This window comes from Ptychodera flava, chromosome 1 (genome assembly GCF_041260155.1).
Source record: "Ptychodera flava strain L36383 chromosome 1, AS_Pfla_20210202, whole genome shotgun sequence".
NCBI classification, from domain to species: Eukaryota; Metazoa; Hemichordata; class Enteropneusta; family Ptychoderidae; genus Ptychodera; species Ptychodera flava.
Window position 1 is genome coordinate 33,756,683 of NC_091928.1, and position 18,522 is coordinate 33,775,204.

At 37.4% G+C, this 18,522-nt stretch overlaps 1 protein-coding gene and 1 long non-coding RNA gene across 3 annotated transcripts in view; one reads left to right on the forward strand and one right to left on the reverse strand.

The window, feature by feature from the left end:
* Positions 1-18,522, forward strand: part of LOC139135738 (uncharacterized) — a 429,492-nt gene that overhangs the window by 170,046 nt on the left and 240,924 nt on the right. The window lies entirely within an intron of this gene.
* Positions 1,816-16,826, reverse strand: LOC139135675 (uncharacterized membrane protein YttA-like). Of its 2 annotated transcripts, XM_070703251.1 has the most exons (7): positions 16,736-16,826; positions 13,034-14,339; positions 10,681-10,754; positions 7,249-7,629; positions 6,570-6,932; positions 5,985-6,059; positions 3,173-5,504 (listed from the first exon to the last, which is right to left on the reverse strand). In XM_070703251.1, exons 4-6 carry the CDS (start codon positions 7,571-7,573, stop codon positions 6,025-6,027), a joined length of 723 nt encoding a protein of 240 aa, XP_070559352.1. In that variant the 5' UTR covers positions 7,574-7,629; positions 10,681-10,754; positions 13,034-14,339; positions 16,736-16,826; the 3' UTR covers positions 3,173-5,504; positions 5,985-6,024. The 2 variants fall into 2 exon arrangements, with proteins under 2 accessions (XP_070559363.1, XP_070559352.1); XM_070703262.1 differs by lacking the exon at positions 16,736-16,826 and having other exon boundaries at positions 1,816-5,504; positions 6,570-6,905.

Sequence of the window (18,522 nt, forward strand, 5' to 3'; positions counted from 1 at the left end):
CTTTTGTGAATGTCAGTGAATCTGGTACACTTACAACGATATTGGAAAATGTGTTGCTTTGCGTGTCCTTTGTATACACTAGCAACAGAATAGCTGCTTTGCCATTCCATTTCAGTGCAGGGGAGATGGTATTATCTTAGCGGTCAAAAGGTCACTGTCCTAAAGAATGGTAAAGTGACGTCATACCATCGCTGACACCATTCGTTTTCACATGTCTGAAGATTTCGTTTTTGAATACTATTGAACACCTGGTGCTCATAATACCGTCTAAGTTTTCCATTTTAGAACATCAAAACAGTGGTCTCAAACATCAGTGCGATGTTCCCTTGTCTGTCAAATTACCGGTATACCACATACATTTATTGCACAGTTATACACATGGATTTCAGCACGAGGTAAACTCCAATCCCCCTAAATCCTGTATTAGTATATTGTCCGCCATGTAACTTATCCTTGAATTGGGCTAATGAGATATTTTTTTAAAAATTAAGTAGCCGTTCTTGTCTGCAACTGCAGTGCAAGCCTGATAATGTGGTTGGTCGACCATAAAAAAACCAACATATTTTCATAGATTTCTTATTTCCTCAAAGTTTAGGGTGGCAGACTCGTAAAGTGTGGGATTATTTTTACCGACTTATTTGATTAATTAATTCAATTCGAAATGTGACAAAAAGACATACAATTTTGCCTCTTTGAACTTTATTTGATGTCTCGTTTCAATGTTTTGCAGTTCTATACAGAAAGGTCACCTGGAAGAAAGTGAAAATAAACAATAATAGGCTTTTTATGAATACCATTTTCAAACGTGTGACGTATGTTTCATGGTCACATGAAAACAACTGACATTTCTCATCACTGCATATCAAAGATTATATTTTCATGATTCCCTGTTTTGACAAAAATATGCAAAACCTAATTTATGAAAGTGCATGCCTTTTTCCATGAAAAATTAGGGAGTACTAGTTCGTAGAAAGGTCTGTCCTTATATGACCTTGTTATTCAGGTTATTCATAACAACTCCCCTTAGGCGTAAGCTGCTCCTATCCAATTCGCTGTGGTTCAATAGGTCATATCAGGAATATGTGATAGGGGTCATTCTTTGCATGACTGTAAACGCACTGTAATTGAGAAATGGTGACGATATTTTTCTGAACACCAATGCCATGGGCAGGGCTTTTTCCGAATGTTACAATATCAGGATAACAGATTGAAACCTTTTGTACTATGTTCCCTTCACTTGCCTCTTGAGAACAGTCTGTTCCCTCTTGGATTACCCCCTTTAATAGTAACATAGTCTGTTGCAAAATGAAAGGTTCTATAGGTCCAAACTCAATTCTATCACTAATACATGTTCACGTCAGTTTTGCCATTTTTTGACACCTACCTAAAATATTGATTTATATCAAGGTAGTATATCCATTGTGCATGTAGCTGTTCTGACTAGTATCAGCGGTACACTCTGATCACGATTTGCTCGCTTGATATTTTTAATCGGATAATACTGTTTATTGTTTTCTTGTTGTCTTAAATTTTTATGTTGCAAACTGACAACGCAGGCGCATGCGTGAGATGTATATTCTTCATTTCATTTGATACATTCAGTTTCAAACGTGGCATGACTTCATTTTTGTCGTCAAATTGTATATCATTTGAGTGTCTTTTCAACCTTATGCTGCCCTCTATGGGCATTTAACCGGAAATAAAAGAGAAAGTGGAAGTAAACATGAATGTCTCTTCGAAAATAAGTAAATTATTTCAGAAAAGACTATGTGAGATATGTCTTGTAGTTACAAGGACCATACTTCACATTTTTTATATCATAGCTGAATATACTTTTAACATTTATTAATGTATAACTTTTACAAAGAAAACCTCAGTGTGTAGTGATTCGTAGAAAGCTCTGACCTTGTATGACCTTGCATTTCAGTTCATTCATGAAGACTTCAACTTTCCTTACGCGTTCGCAGCTCCAATCCGCCAATAAGAAAAAAAAAGGCAAGCAATAGCTTATATTACTGGGTCATAGGTCATTGAGGTAATTACGTAAGGCAAAGGTTAATAAGCAGGCTAATGTAAAACACGCGTACAGAAAATGAAAATTATATAAATTGTATTGTGGATTTTATCATTGAAATTGGACATCGACCAAGAGCAATGCAAGCCTTTCAAATTGGTAAGACCATCTGTGACTCTTGTTACAGGTGTTTTGCTTTCCCACATTTCTCGAGGTCGTGACCCCGCCAATATGTTTGGCTGACTGGCCTGTCTGTCCCTACATAGTTCCTTTATTTTACTCTGCTGCTTTTATTTTAAGCATTTCCAAAAGAAATTCAATGTAAAGCATGTCCAAAGTGGGAGTTTGAATAATCTCCCTATTGACAAGCGGACCAGCTGACATGATAGTGTTCCTTGGAAAATTCCGAAATTGTATAGACATGGGTCCTGCTTACATGAACTCACTTTGACGCAGTGGATAAAAAGAATTCTCATTTTCTTGCCGAGGAAATTTGAACAAATGTCTAAATATTTCAGTTTGAACGCGCGTACTACCTGAAGTAAGTCACCATTCAAACTGATGGTGATAAATGCAAACTTTTCGTCGACTAAGCCATCACTACTAAGATCCATTCAATGAAAGATATTTTTAACTACGGAGTATGCACAGTAAAAATCTTACATGTTTCCACAGTATAAATGAACTGGGCAATCCTATAAAAGAGTAGAGAGAAGTCCGTAATCAAATAATTTTAACACAGATTTACTTGTCTCTGTCAACTTTGATAGTATCTCTGCTAACTTTCCATTTGCATCTTCAGTCCCACCGTACTTTTAAATTCCTCTTGCTACCTCAGTTTTTAATTCCCACTCGAAACTTTCACTGAAGAGGTGTTTGTGAACGCAGCCTTTAATGCAAACTGTGTAGAAAAAATTGATACGTTTCATGGTCAATAGTTTTTGAATTACTGTAAGACTGCCTTAAAACAGAAACTGGCGTTCTTACGAGTTCAACTGATGCAATCTACAAGTGAAGCAGTTCATTGAATGGAAATTGTGGGTGTCTCTTGTTCGGATAATGCCACCTCATAAAGATGTACAAACACGCAATGCCAGGGAACCTGACTCAGACACACATCAGACATTTGCCAGGAAATGCGTCATGTAATTTATAAAGGACTTTATTCAGAGAAAGATTTGTAATCATTTGCAAAACAAAAACAATATTCAACAGTAAATGTCCAATGAAAAGACTAGGGTCTAAAAGTGACTTCTAAATTTGCTTATACTATTCAAAGCATGTGCACTTGATACAAAAACAAAACCGACGTCAATGAGTATGATAGCAATTTGATTTTAGTGTAAACCATTACTGAGTACCTCTTGAAGTAAACCTCAACTAAAATAGAAAAAAAATCAACATTCGGAGACGAGTAAACCGGTAAGACTTTCCTAAATTTACTTCTGTTTCATACGCTTTCCACTGTTGAAAAAGTGAAATTGACAATATTTCTTTAAAAAGGAAACAGACAACCATTAATTATTTGATTATAGACCAATCTGCAAAGTGATTCCATGTAAAAGTTTAGAATAAGAATAGTTTACTGTCTCAGCTGCAAAGTTATGACAAACATGAAACAGAACGAATCCAAAAGCAAACAGTTGTATTTACACTAAGAGAAATACGACATGGTTACTATAAGTTATAGTATAAGGTAAATTGACTAGAAGAAATCAATGTTAGGAATGGCGATTAATATGTTGGGATCATACCGTATAGGTATAATTATCGAGTGTACATATGTAGCATTTATAACTCACAGTTACAAGAGTAAGATTCCAATTTCTAAAACAGAAAATATACTTAGAAAAAATGGTAATACAATGGAATTCTATGTAAGTACTTGAAGTCGTATGCTGATTCCTTCAGTTTGCGATTGATACAACTCTGAGAAATTAAATGACAAATCTCACTGATCAAAATGAGTTAATGCTTAAGTTGACAAAACTAGGTTGATTCAACTTAGAACAATCTGAAGTAAATTTTCCTAACAAGTATATAAATTATGAAATTATATCAAGTTCAGAATAGAGATTTCTTGTAAACGTGACGAGAATTCTCCCATTGATTGATAGTAGTACATCTCAATATTCATTGCAAATTTTGAAAAGGATTTCGTACAATTAGTTATTCCACTGTCCAGATTGAACCAAGTACTAAGAACTTCTTCGTTAGTCATACACGTGCCGTAGGTGTACCGAACGTTAAAATATTGAAAAATCACAACATGATGCTAAATTTTCCTTGTTTGAGATTTATTTACATTGTTTATGTCACAAATCACGATCAATACGATATTAGAGGAAGAATGAACATTTTTGCTTAATCTAATTGTATGTTTCCCTAGACGTGCAGAATATTACAGTTCTCCCACCTTTTTCACGATTTACCTTGTCATAACAAGTCTCAAGCTTGGTTCAATGAGGGCAATATACGGTTCTATGTGTAATTTAATGCGACTTAAATGTTAACATTTTAAACGTTACTTTCATCGGTTTTTTCTAATCGAAATTCATTTTCAATGAGTAAACAAACGCACAAAACAATGAGTACTGTTACTTAACCTTGTACTTTTAATGTTACGTGTATTGTTACGGAAGATATTTTGCACTCTGTGTTGATGTTGCATCCTTTCCAATAACATCTCACCGTTTAGTCTAACATGGGCTAAATATTACAATCTCTTTGTTGCCTGATCCGCCATAAGCAACAGCAATTCTGCCATCCTTTGCGACTGAAATATATTCAGGCGAATACATCTCGAACGGCGTACACTCCCACTTCCCGTCTGGTCTCAATTTGTCAACCCTATTGTTGTTCCAATTACAAATGTAAATATTGTCTCCTTCATCGATGGCAATGCCACGGGGATAAAGAAGCTGGCCTTCAGCATTTCCAGGACTACAGTATTTGTGCAAGAAATTCAAGCTGCTATCAAAACATTTGATGCAGCTTGTTGCATTATCGGTCACCAGGATGACGTCATTGCTGTTGACAGCCACCGAGTGGGGAAACCCGTCCTTACAACCATGCCCTATTAATTCACCGTCTATGGTGAGTTTAATAAGTTTGAAACCTCCGGGGTCAGTCACCAAAATGAACTCATTCTGTAGAGTTATGCCCTTTGGTTCATGAGCGCCAGGTAGATTAATCAATTTGATAATCTTGCTAGTTTCATCACAAACAACAATTTGTAAATTACCCTCGTCAATTATGAAGTAGTGTTTGTGTTTTGAAATGGCTACATTAACGGGTCTGAATGGCTTCGGAAACTGACCGTCAAAGGTTCCCAACTCTGACTCACAAACATCATCTTCGTTGATTATCTGCACCACGCTTTTGTCTGTGTCGCATACCGCCAGTCGATTGCCAATGAACGCCAATCCTTGAGGAAATTTGAATGGTTGCCCTTCTTTTGCACCATACAATGACCTGAACGACCAACCTTCTGCAAAATTACAAAATGCGGTGACGGTTGTTTATCTGGACAAAGCTAGTCTGTGGAGTACTCAAAGACAATAACTAGTGACAACAATACATCACTGATACGCAGCATTATGATAGGATATAAGTTTCTTCATTCTTCTTCTCCCTTGCGGAACCGGTAAAATACAGCCTTTCATGGGCAGCACTATAAACAGACACAAAGAAGAGCCTTATATTTATGCTTGCCCAGTGGCATATGGACATAGTCTATTGATTGTCAAATGTGTCTAATCCAGGAATAATTTGAGACAGTAAACGTGTTTGGCTAACAAATCGATTCACTCAATGAACACAAAAAGCACAATATCCCGCAAATGCTAGGATCCTTGTATTCCTCAGCTTTGCCACGCATTGAATTAAGCAGCAAATAAATTGCATGGGCCTCCTCAGATATTGAAGTGTTTTCTTACATGTATTATATTTCACAAAAGCTTTGACTTACCTTGACTCGACACCGTCGACGATAAATTCCCTGTGGGAAGTTAAGCCATAGTCACAGATTTTTCTTCTGACAGAGCTTTAAATAGAGAGTGTGCATGACATAAATTTCGGAAATTTGGTCAATTTATAATCATAGTCATGGTGTACTAGAAGAACATTAAAACTGGTGAGTATGTCATTACTTTTATGTGATTTCAATAACTAAATTGATATTCCATTAAAAAGAAACACATTATACGAAAAGGTTAATTTATGTAACCGATTTAAAACTACGATTACAGCAGCAGACATTCTGATTCATAAAGTTTCCTTTATCGAAAATGTTTTTAATTAATACGTTGGCTTATATAAACAATGAAGATATGAATAAATTAAAGTAAAGAAAGACGTTGTAAAAAGAACAAATACAGTCCGGTATTAAGGATAGATCTATAGTGACAAAAGGCAATCTGATGATCGTACAAGATCCTCCTACAGTATTTACACGTTTTGAAAAAACATTTTCGGGGCCATTTGTGTTTCGACATAGACTGTTCATGGTTTCAACACATGTGTGACTCCAGGCAGTAAGGATTTCAATATTCACCTTGACTTCCAGTATCCTTCAGTGTTTCAGGAACCTTCCGCCGTTTGCCAGCTGGTTGCACACTTTGGGTGTCTTCCTCCTGAGCGATGACGTCATGTGAAAGCTGTTTTTCGGTTCCAGTGGCCTGTTGGTCTAATTTTCTACTCTCCACAAACTTGCTCAGTTTCTTCTTTTCCTCTTCCAAATTTTCATTCCTGATTTTGAGCAAACGGTTTTCGGCATCACTGTTTTCCTTCTGTCTTTTGAGCGCTTCATATTCAGTCCTCAGCTCTTCATGTTTGGATTGAAGGTCACGATACTTTTCGGTCAGTGCCACTGATTCACCATCCTCTGACGCTGCAAATGACGTTGGGGAAACTTGACCTTTAGCATATGTGAGAAACAAAAGATGAATTTTCCATTTCAATGAATATTTTAAGAGAAGTTCAAAGGTATCAAAAAGGTAGCAATGTAATGTCACTTCGGTAAAAAAGAATCAAACTGCATCTTAGTATTAGCAGTTGCTCTGCGAATGACCTCATCAGATTTCGCTTCGACGGGAATGTTGAGGCAATTACACTTATAAGCTTATTAAAAGTCTAGGTTTAAATTCAATCTCATCGTTTTTGTTCATGTAGTATAAATGCTGAGCTAGTTTAAAACTAGTTGCAAATGAAAACTGTGATTTAGAATGTATTACCTGTATGTGTTTGTTCGAGTTCCCTCTTGCAATCATAGTACTCTTCAATGTCAAGAGCGGTTTCTATCTCTAGATACACAGCACCGATTTTCTTCAATGTCTCTTCAGTAATAGTGACAGACGTTATAAGTTTATTGAGTTCTAAAGATTCATACTCTTGCCATAAAAACTCCAACGCCTCCAAGGTCTTGCAAAATACAGAATATTTAACACATTCTATACTGGTATCTCCAGTCTCCAGGTCCGGATGACATGAGTTCAGACGTTCTGGTACACCATTTTTAACTTCATCGAGGTTATAGAAGTCCTTTTCCACGTCAGCCATCTTGCGCCCTTTCTCAGGAATGCCGCCCCTGATCTCAACATGCAAAGTCTGTCGACCTGCGAAATTAAATGTAGAAATAGAATCATAACTAGAAATTAATGTAGTGTAACATTCTGCTGTTAGCATCGAGCACTGTAACTTCCTTCAATGACATCTGTAATCCCATATATATATATATATATATATATATATATATATATATATATATATCATACACGCTATGCCTTATTGCCATTCTACTATTGTTTAGACGGTACTATATGAACCAGTAATTTAACATGTTAAAATACGAATTATATTTTCACTGTAACCGAACTACTTAGGGAGCCGTCATTATTTATGGCCTGGGGGGTCGGAGGAATCTGAGGGGGTCACTCAAAAAATCGAAAGCTACAAGGGGGGGGTTGCTCAAAAGTGGAGAACAAGAAAGGGGGGGGGCTACTCAATTTTGTTGACATGTATTGAAGCATTTAGTGGAGTTACGAATTAATACAACAATAATAGTAAAGATATGTATATTCATACCCGGTATTTGTGTACACACACACACACGTAATATTATATATATATATATATATATATATATATATATATATATATATATATATATATATATATATATAATATATATATATATATATATATCTATCATATATATATATATATATATATATATATATATATATATATATATATATATATATATATATATATATAATCATAATACAGGTGGTTTCAAATAGAAACTAAAATCTCATTACACTACGTGTTTCACGTTAGTTATTGTGATCTTCAGACGAGAATGATCAGCTATTCGTCGTGGCAAGCCTTATGTTAGAGGCTAGTACTGAGTACATTTTTCAGTATTTCCTGATTAAAGATTGATATACTTGCCTGATCATTAATGAGAAACGTCTGCTTTCTATATTCTACATTGTATAGGTTACCGATAGGGGAAAATGTGTAAAGCAAGCTTATTCTGATGCTATAAAGTTTAAAACCAGTTGAATGCCTTGACAACAAACCCATCTTTTATTGCAGGAAAATAATAATAAATAATAAATGTGAATAAATGTATGTCTGTCGCTATTTTTTCGGTTTCAAAAAATATAGTTGAAATCAGTGAACTGAAATATAAGTTTTGGAATACTGTCTCAGATTTATTTTCCTTTGAGTTTTTTATACGAAAAAAATACTCCCCAAGTGCCACCAAATAACACCATTTTAATCTCTATTTTTCAAAAGCTCCAATGGCAAGAGGGGGGACACCTCCCTCCTGACCTCCCCCCCGCGACCGCTTATGCGGTCTCTTGTGGTGCCCCCTCTTGAAAAAAATCCTACAGAATAACTGCATGTCACCAGAGCACTGGATACAGACCTGTACATCAGCCCCTGCCACAGCAATTGGAACTTCCTTCCGACAAAGACCTATACCACAGAGTTTAATCAGGGTCTGTACAGGGCCTGTCGCAGCAGCAATCCATTTTACTGTATAGATATTTAACTTTCCCAGTTTTTTGGGGGGGAGGGGGGTCACTCAAATTTTCTGTAGCAGAGAGGGGGGTTACTCAAACACGTCATGGTTGGCAGGGGGGGGGTTACTCGAAATTTTGGAGTTTCAAAAGCAATTCCTCCGACCCCCCAGGCCGTAAATAATGACGGCTCCCCTTACAGCTACGCGTACGCGTGACCTTCGCTGTATGCATGACCTTCGGTGGTCTATGTACATATAAAAAAGCTAAGCGAATAAGACAAATAAAAATCCCAAACGTCATTATGATAATTGATTAAGGTCAAAATTTTGTTGTTTGCAGTCAGTTCATAGGCATTGCACTTTGACACAAGTACAGTTGTACCAAAAACATACAAACGCATTGAAAAATTGTATCATTTGCCGACACCAGTGTCATCATTCACGGCCGGTCCCATACGGTGCAGTGTTTTCATGTCGTCTACGCTGCTGAAAATACTTGGCTCAGTGAAGTTCAAAATTATACTTTGGGCAATAACTCACGTTTTTGAGAATAATAGATTTTGAAGAGGAAGTATAATGAAAAAACCATTTGGATCACAAACAACATAACTTTCGAGGGACCTTTTAAGCTGATCCGGATTCTGACACCATAAGGTGTCAATTACCACATCAGGTTGATATAATGTGTGTGTGTGTAGGTGTGTGTGTGTGACCTGTGTGTGATGACACAGTATATAATATAATCGGATGATAAAGGCTTAAGTCTCATCCCACGATTCAATATATATGAAATGGCGTATTGATTTATTACGGAGGTATTTTAATGGCTGTATGAATACATCGACAACGTGCGTGCATTGTTCCAATTATTTAATAATTTAGGTATGTAAGTGGTGGCAATGTCACTTACACCCTTGGCCACTTTAATATTGATTAAGTTCCACTGATGCAGTCGAATTCGGTTTGTACAAAGGAAGGCAAAACCAGCTCTATATCTGGGGTTGTAAATGAGAGTAAGATTGGCGCCCTGTCAAGATCGAGATAACATTACCATGCACTTGTCCACGTACAAGTCTTGTGCACACAACTTATTTGTCCTATCTATACCATAATCAAAGAAAAAACCGGTGTCCCTGTAACTTACAGACTATCATCTGTAGACCAAATATGAATTTTCATGTATATACGTTTACCTTATCACAGTGTCTTGTTAGTTTATGAAAATCATTCAGTTGATTTCAATTTCCCAAGACACACTGTCACTCTCCGCATGGGACACACTAATTTGCATGATCTCATAAGTGTTGCTTCAATAAACTAATTGTCGCGTAGAGGCTTTAATGAATGGAAGTGGTATCTTGTGTCTCAATTTTTAACACAGGGTGCCAATCGTTAGCTCTCATTTACAACCCTTGGCAGGGTCTGTTTTGTCTTTATACAAGCATAATTTCTGACTGCATCAAGTAGGCTTAATCAACAGTAAAGTGGCCACGCATGTAATATGACCCACTGTCTTTAAAACTGCACGAACGAAGAGTACTTGCTTGTATTATGTATAAAAATCACAATAGGGCATTGACAATTTCAGCTGACCACAGTTGACAACGTAACAGTACAGTGACGTCACGTTTACCTTACCTCGACGGGAACTCATATCTTCGTTACTGTCAGTGGGATTACCGGGGCTTCCTTTGTCGGGTATGTCATCTGTATCGGGAAGGATGTATCGTGACATTCACTTGTTTCATTTTGTATTGTTATGGACTCTTTTTAATGTTTTGATAACCCATAGTAGGACAGTGGTAAGACGCGTTGTTCTAATAGAGATGTCTGCTCACTGATTGGTTATATATTTCATAAAAACGAAAATTCATGGGCATCGCGTGCTTTATTCCGAGATGCCACTCCTTTTTTCTCACTTTTTGCTCACTATATAATGATGACACGACATTCTTGCAGCCGAAATAGCGCCGCTTTTTGGTTAGATTTTGCAAAAACAAAAATACAATGGAATCGCTGAGACATTTCCTTGGTCAGTCATTTCTTAGTTTCCGTAATATCTTTCTGGTTGAATATTCCCAAAGTCAAGACCAAACATTAGAACATACTACCTATTTTGCGTATTAGAGCGGAAAGTAGTAGATTCTCACCAATAGTGCTATACCTTGACCACTGCTTAATGCCATCCTAGGATATAACAACAATTTTGTACCCAATTGAACTTTATATCATTGGTTTAGTTACTGAAATTTATATTGCAAATCTGGTCTTCATTGTCTGGATACCCAAGGAGAAGAGGTAAGGTATATAAAATGAATTTTTGCACAGATTTGATATATCTGACTGAGACCATAAGACGTCTCTTGGACAATGTTGTTGACATCTTCGCATGAATTTTACGAAGGAGAGTGGAAATGTATTATTTATTGAGGCTATGGCATGTAGTGAAGAAATTCAAAGATGAAGAAACTTGAAAGCAATTAAAAGGCAAAGAAAACCTGTAAATTAAATATATGATTTTGTATCATTAACCAGTTCACATAACAGGATAGTATTGACGTTGATTTCCTTACCTTTACCTTCAGTCTGATTCTCTATTGCCAGTACAGACGCCGATTTGACCATCCGTTCTTCACGGGGTATGTCTTAAAATTCAATGAAATGAAAATTTGTCTAAATTTGTAGTCTAATGAGTGACCTTGAAAATGTGTTTCTAAAGGAAAGGCAAATGTCACGATGGAAAGGTAATTGCTTATATTGTCAATGACACATTTCGATCTTTACTACACTATCACTTGTGCAAGGGTAAGTTTAAACCATATTGTTTCGAAATCAGTGATGGAACCCTGGATTCAATTTGCAAAATTTCGTGCTACAGAAACTACTTGATTCCTGTATTGAAAAATGAAAACTTCTAGACCATAAAGCTTTATTCACTAAACAAGCTTCAACACGAGCCCGTACAAGCTGTAGACCAAAAAATTATTTCAGTCAATGGTTCTACTTACTCGGTACACGCAGTAGGCCCGAAAGATCAAGTAATGGCGGTACAAAAAAAACCAACGTGTAAAAACGCTTATATTAAAATAACAGATTAATATATACGTTTGTTGGCGTGGTTTTACATTTACCATGGTCAGTTCGAATTCCGGGTTTGTCCCGTGATGGACCACCATCAGGAGGTGGTATTTTGTATAGAGGATGAATGTAGCATAACCTTTTTTGGGGTGATATACTGAGCGATGACTTTACGAAAGGGTAACAGCAATAATAAAAGTAAATATCTAAAATCTCTTTAAATCCTTATTACATACATTTACCTTTTTAGAAGAATTGTCACGCACACGTAAAATGAGTTACGATGGACTCATTCCTCGCTTCCAATCTAAGCATCATTGACAAAGATATACACACTATTATGAACAGGATTGGTACTAAATGTGAGCAATTACATTAAGACTGTGGCCACATGAGAGAGGTCATAATGGCTGTTCTGTAGCGGATTGTGGTGCTGCATCAAGGTGACAATAGAGGTGACCATTCTATATGATTGACCACTGCGGCAGGTTTGAAAGTATTATTGTAAGATTTTGAAAGCCTAAGTATCCCTTCCCTAGACGCATTTCACACTAAAATCGGAAATAAGAGCAGATTGCGAAAGTTGGGACATAACGTGTTCTTAATCGAATGAACACCTGGCCATAATTTAGTGACCATAAGGAAGACTAAATAAACATACAGGACAGCTTAGATGGCTTTTTTATTTTGCCATCATTTTTATTAACCAAAATTTCTAAAGTACCATGTTTGACTTCATGGTATCGCTTGTTTTGTAAAACTGAGCTTTCTTTGACGATTTTTATAAGGGATACATATTTTAATTTGTTAACTACATCTAACGTGACAACCTTCTGGTTCATCCGGTATTTGCATGCAAAATATGACAGGGAATTTATAAGAGCGTAAGTATCATAGGTCCAACATACCTGTATGTGACAAGGAGGGTTCCTCTTCCAAATTTGTCCCTATCTGTATGTGTTCTCTTACTTTTCCTATAAACTCAGAGTTGTTGCATTTTATGAATTCTGATTTCTGTAGAAGAGTTTTCAATGTCTTCGCTGAATTATAACTGCGTTTTAAGGACGTTAACTTCTCAACAAGTTTGTCTTTCAAGGTCTCAGGGTTTTCATAATTCATATAATCGATCATGGATTCTATATTCATCTGATTACGCACGACCCTCTTGATCAGATTGTGACAGGGGGAAAATCTCTTGGTGATGAAAGGTATTCCGATGGCCATTACAGATAGCAGCAGGTTTAGAGAATTCATCCCAGGGGCTTCTGGGATAAGAACCAAATGACAACAATGAAGTTCTTGCTCAATATAGTCAACTGGTGATAATACCGGTATTATCACATCGATGCCACTCTTGGTTTTTAACTTTTCGCTAACTATTCTAGATTTTCCTTCAGGAACACCCCAGATAATCGATTTCGGTGGGGCTTTCTTCATGTCTTCGAATGCTTTTGCGACTAAACGCATCACTTTAGCAAAAAATTCATAGCTTGGAAGCTCTAGTTCGTCATGTGCATAAAACAATAAAACTCTTATATTACGGGGGAAATCATCGTTTTCAGGAAGTTTTGGAGGACTGAATTTATAATAGCGCTCGATCGGCTGAGGCAAGATCGGTTTTAAGCAGGATGCATCCGAAATTTTAGAGTAATAATTAAAGCCCACTTCATCATAAGGGATCATGACATTCGCTTGCTTTACTTCCGCTAATAGCATTTCAAGGCGTTCGCTTAATTCGCCATTTTGAAAGCCGATAATACCAGGAATTGCGCGAATTTTATCTCGCTGCCATATGTTTGCAATGTAGTATTTCGCACCTTTATATTCTAGATCTTTTATGAACTTGGCTGCTTCTGATGTAGCTAGACCAAATCCAAGAACTATCCCTACATTAGGTAGGTCCCGTAAATTCGGATAGTGCGCCTCATGTGAAAGTAACCAAGTTCGATCTGGTTTTGTTTTCCGCAGCGACCCCCTTGGTTCAGGACAGATTAATTTAACATTGAATGTTTTAGCTTCTTGTTCTTCTTTGTTTGTCTTCAACAAGACCGTACAGTAAGTTGACAATCCGAGAGACTGAAAAATACCTGCAAAAGTTCGAACGGCGGCTGGAATACTTCCCTGAAAAGGCTTCCCCCACCTGTCACTTATGATCAATACTGAGGGTTTGGTAACTGATTCAGATGAAGCAGACTCGGACATGTTTCGTGTCGACTGTAGGAAAAACAAAAATGAAGCACTATCAGTCGAGGAATCATAGCAAAGCAGCGTTTGTGTTGCAGAGAGCAATCCGAGAGAAATACTGACGATGAAAATTCCTTTTTTACTCAAATTGCGGCGGCCACTAACTGAAAACTCTACAAAAACTTGAAAACTCACATGAAACATTTTCTTAGGATTGATGTATTGTCATAGTTACATAGACGATAATAAATAATAAATTTCGTTTAGAGGGAGCTACAACACAAAGCATAGTCATCACAGACATTGTCAGATGACATAGATACATATATGACACGTTAACACAGTATTAACACGATTGGAACTAATTTGGGATAATTGGATGGTAAAGTAATATCGATTTAATCGACAAATGTAAAACTATTTTTTTTTACATTACACACTTGTTTCTATGAGTAATTTGTATCATTACAACATTCAACTATACGGCACCTAACAATTTTGAGAAATTTAATAAATATGAAAATCCAATAATCCCAAATTAGTTCCAATCGTGTTTATTATATAGGTCATTCTCACCCTTGCCGCCCCATGACCACAGGGTTCTTAGAAGGTCATGTTTACTACAGGTAAATATAGTTTTAGAAAAGTAATTAGCATATCAATGTAAAGTCTAGAATTTTCTGGTGTTCTATGGATAGCTTCTTTCCTCTTTAAATACAGGGGCGGTACAGTAGACTTTAGACCATTTGGGAGTCTAACGTTAGTATTGACTTCAAGACTTTCACGATGGATTTGCTTAGCTAACTCTGCAAGTTTCAGACCTACACAAGCCTGTACCCAGAGAAAGACTGACTTATAATGTCTGTCTGGACTTAACTCCTTGGAGACTGTAATTGCGAGTTTTGTGCCGTCTCGGGTAAGCTAAGTACAGTAATCTTCAAACTCTGTTGCAACTCCCCCTTAGATTTAGTTATTAATTTAAATAAATTTAGTTTAAAGAAAATCGCTATTTTACCGCCTTTTTCTGTTCTCACAACAGTAAACAGTGACTGTCGTATTTTAAGCCCAAAATGCTTTAGGTTAGGAAGAAATAATTAGTGGTGAGGTATCATTTATTTAATCATACTGTGGGATTTTTCTATTCTCTCAGTTTTTGTTGGTGTGATAGAGAAAAAAAAACACACCGTTTCCATTCGGAGCTATGTTTTTGCCAATTCTGTAATGTGACCGCCTCACCGTTTTCACAATATGCGACATTTCAGATTCAGTTGCTTCATATTGAATAAGATTTTCAGAAACTAATATTCCCATTGTCGCTAAATTTAAACAATCGCTTGGTGAACATGTATCACAAGGTAAATACGATAGACTGGAGCGGACATAGTCATGTTCTGCGCATGAACAGATATCGAAGATCGTCCTAATCAACGCAACGCAGTAGTATACAGCCAGCAATTACAAGTAGTTCAAGTGATAGGCGACTCGTAGCCTGAAAAGCGGCTGTTAGGTTTTCCAAGCGACGTTGAATGGCCTCCTCGGGTGACGCGACGATAGCATACCAATGACACAACAGGCCATGCAATTTGAGTTGCCCCGAGTTACTTCTAAATGAGGTGCCTCATACTTTAAAAGCACAATGGCATAAAACAAATAAACTCTATCGGAACCGGCTGTTTCTTTATTTGGTAAATATTAATTTGAATAATTAGTTGGGGGATATTATGTTAGGGTGAATCGATCCCTACCTTTAGGAGAGACGGTTCTACGCAACTCATAACGAGTGTAAACCACCAAATTTTCACATCGGCTTGTAAACCCGGCGATCTATAGAATAGTGTCTGTTTTTTTGCGAATATAAGTTATCCGTGACTGTAGTTCGTCGACATTGTGGGATTTATGAGGTCACCGGCTGTAATTTTTTCCGAAGATCTGAGACGTGTACGATTACCCATTTCAGACCTTTGTGTGAGGTTCGGGTGGGGTGGGGGGACTTTACAAGAACATAATATTTGGCGATATTTCCGTATACATTACTTCATGATCGAAAAATGAGCTACACGCTTCTCGCTAAGTATGTAAGGGTGAACAGCCACTACTTTTACTAGCTTTTCATGGGATAAATAGAGATCCCAAAGTCTGCTCAGGCTGAAACAGGGCTTGGGCTAAGTTGGTTTTAAGGCTGATTTGTACAGGTCGAGTCGGCATTTGGCACAGATGGTTATTAGTCGAGTTGATCCGAACAAAAGTAGAGTCAGTCTTTATCTCAATTGAGAGCCTTACGTCCGATCTCATGTGCCTAATTTGGCAATTTTTCTGGGCCTGCGACACGTAGGTTTCAATCTTAACACCCCTTTATAGTTCCCCCTTTAAGGCGGTAAAATGTTTACGGTTCCAATGACAACTAAAATACGGTGTTCAAAACTTACCGTCTGTGAAGTGGTCATTCTAATTATCTATTGCAAGTTGATCAACTTGGTAACTTGAAAGGCCAACGCTCTTTCAGACTGAACCCATCATAGCTCTCGAATGCTCGAATGCGGTAGAATGCTCGATTCAGCATATGGCATCGTCAAACTATGTGTTTTAATAGATGACTTATTAATGTTTACGTGTACCGACAAAGCTCATAACGCCACGACCTATGCGCATGTCCCAAGCCTATAAAAACACGTCACCTGATCACTAAAAATAAAGCCTATCATAAAGATCATACGAAAGTAAAGGAAATGGGCGGCTTTTTGACAAAAATGTAACTTTTTAGGCAAGGCTGTTAACATTCAACATGTAACGAGTCACATTCTGAGTTACTAGTAGAGAAATAAGCCAATTGAATTTGAAGTAGTAAAACTTTGGGCATACTGGTAGCAAAATGCATGACATGCGAGTGACGTAAAATTTTGGCTGCTTCGGGCATTGAATGTATTACATTATCTATTATTTTCAAATAACTTTTGAACGCTTAATATTCCTAGCGATCATTGGAAAAGATCGCTACGATTCACACGTTTCGCCCCATTTCATGTAGCCGCTCTCACCACTTGTATATGATACACCAAGCTTTTCCTGATGTCATGTTCGCTGCATGGGCCTTTCTTTCTTTGGGGTTGTTTTGCCTCATGGTTACTTGTCCTACAAAAGCCCAAGCAAAACGTCTTGATCTGCTCGATTGTGGTACTATGACCGACAAATTTCACTCTGCGCCCTATTATCATTATTGCACTCGTATCGTTCCACGGAACCTGCAAAAAAAAATTAAAAGCTTTTTCATCACATTCGGAAAAGTAATTAATATTTTTATTTCTCATCACAAGCAATTGCATTGTCTTGGAAGCATATACATTTGAACAATACCTCCCCTACAACCAATGACATATCTTCAAACCTTGCTACTATGTGTTTAGGGATCAAGTCTTTTCTTTTATTTTCAGTTGACCTCCCTTTCTACTTTTCGTCCTCTCCCTTCCTCTCTTGCCCTATAGACCAACTCAGCCACCCATGTACCAATCTACTTGTCTCTCACCAACACTTTCTACTCACATATAGTTATATCCTTGTCGACATCTCCTCCCTTCCGCCCTCTTTCTACCTTCTTTTCCTTCTTTCCCCACCTATCTCAATTGCAACCCTTTTCATCCCTTCTTTTTCTACTCGCCTTTCTACATCTCATTCTCCTGATCTTTCTTCAATCCCACTAACATGTGCATTATCACAACGTACTTCCTTCTCCCTTCTTACTTTGTCTAATTTCCTTCTCTCCCTGCCAGCCTCCCAAAACTCTCCGTCTTTTGGTCACTCTCCCTTCCTCCTACAATCACACTAATCCAGAACCTCCCCCTCGACTTTCCTCCTAACTTCCTTGTTTCCCCTCCCTCTAACCTCCTAACAACCCTCTAGGCCTACTTAAATCCCTTTCTACCTATCTGCATCTCCAACTTCCACCCTCTCAGCCATCCTCCCTTCCTCTCTCCACCCTTCCTTCTCTCCCTCCTTCCAAAGCTGTATACATTCCTACTTCCCCTCCCTTCTTACTTCCCTCCCTGCCTACGATCTCCTTTATGCCATCTTTCCCCTCTCTAACTTCCTTCTAATATCTTCCTAAACCCAAACTGCCCAATCCTCGTTATCCTCCTGACCCGTTCCTTCCAACCTCCTCACAATCTTCAATTCCTACCTTTTTTCCCTTTCTACATAACTTCATCTAAACCTCCAGTAT

What these genes read in the sequence shown, in the direction of transcription:
- LOC139135675 (XM_070703251.1), bottom strand. Translation starts at nt 7,573, where the DNA reads ATGGCTGACGTGGAAAAGGACTTCTATAACCTCGATGAAGTTAAAAAT. An exon ending in ACTCGAACAAACACATACAG is followed by an intron (nt 6,933 to 7,248) that starts GTAATACATTCT and finishes CATATGCTAAAG; the next exon opens with GTCAAGTTTCCCCAACGTCA. An exon ending in GAAGGATACTGGAAGTCAAG is followed by an intron (nt 6,060 to 6,569) that starts GTGAATATTGAA and finishes CTCTATTTAAAG; the next exon opens with CTCTGTCAGAAGAAAAATCT.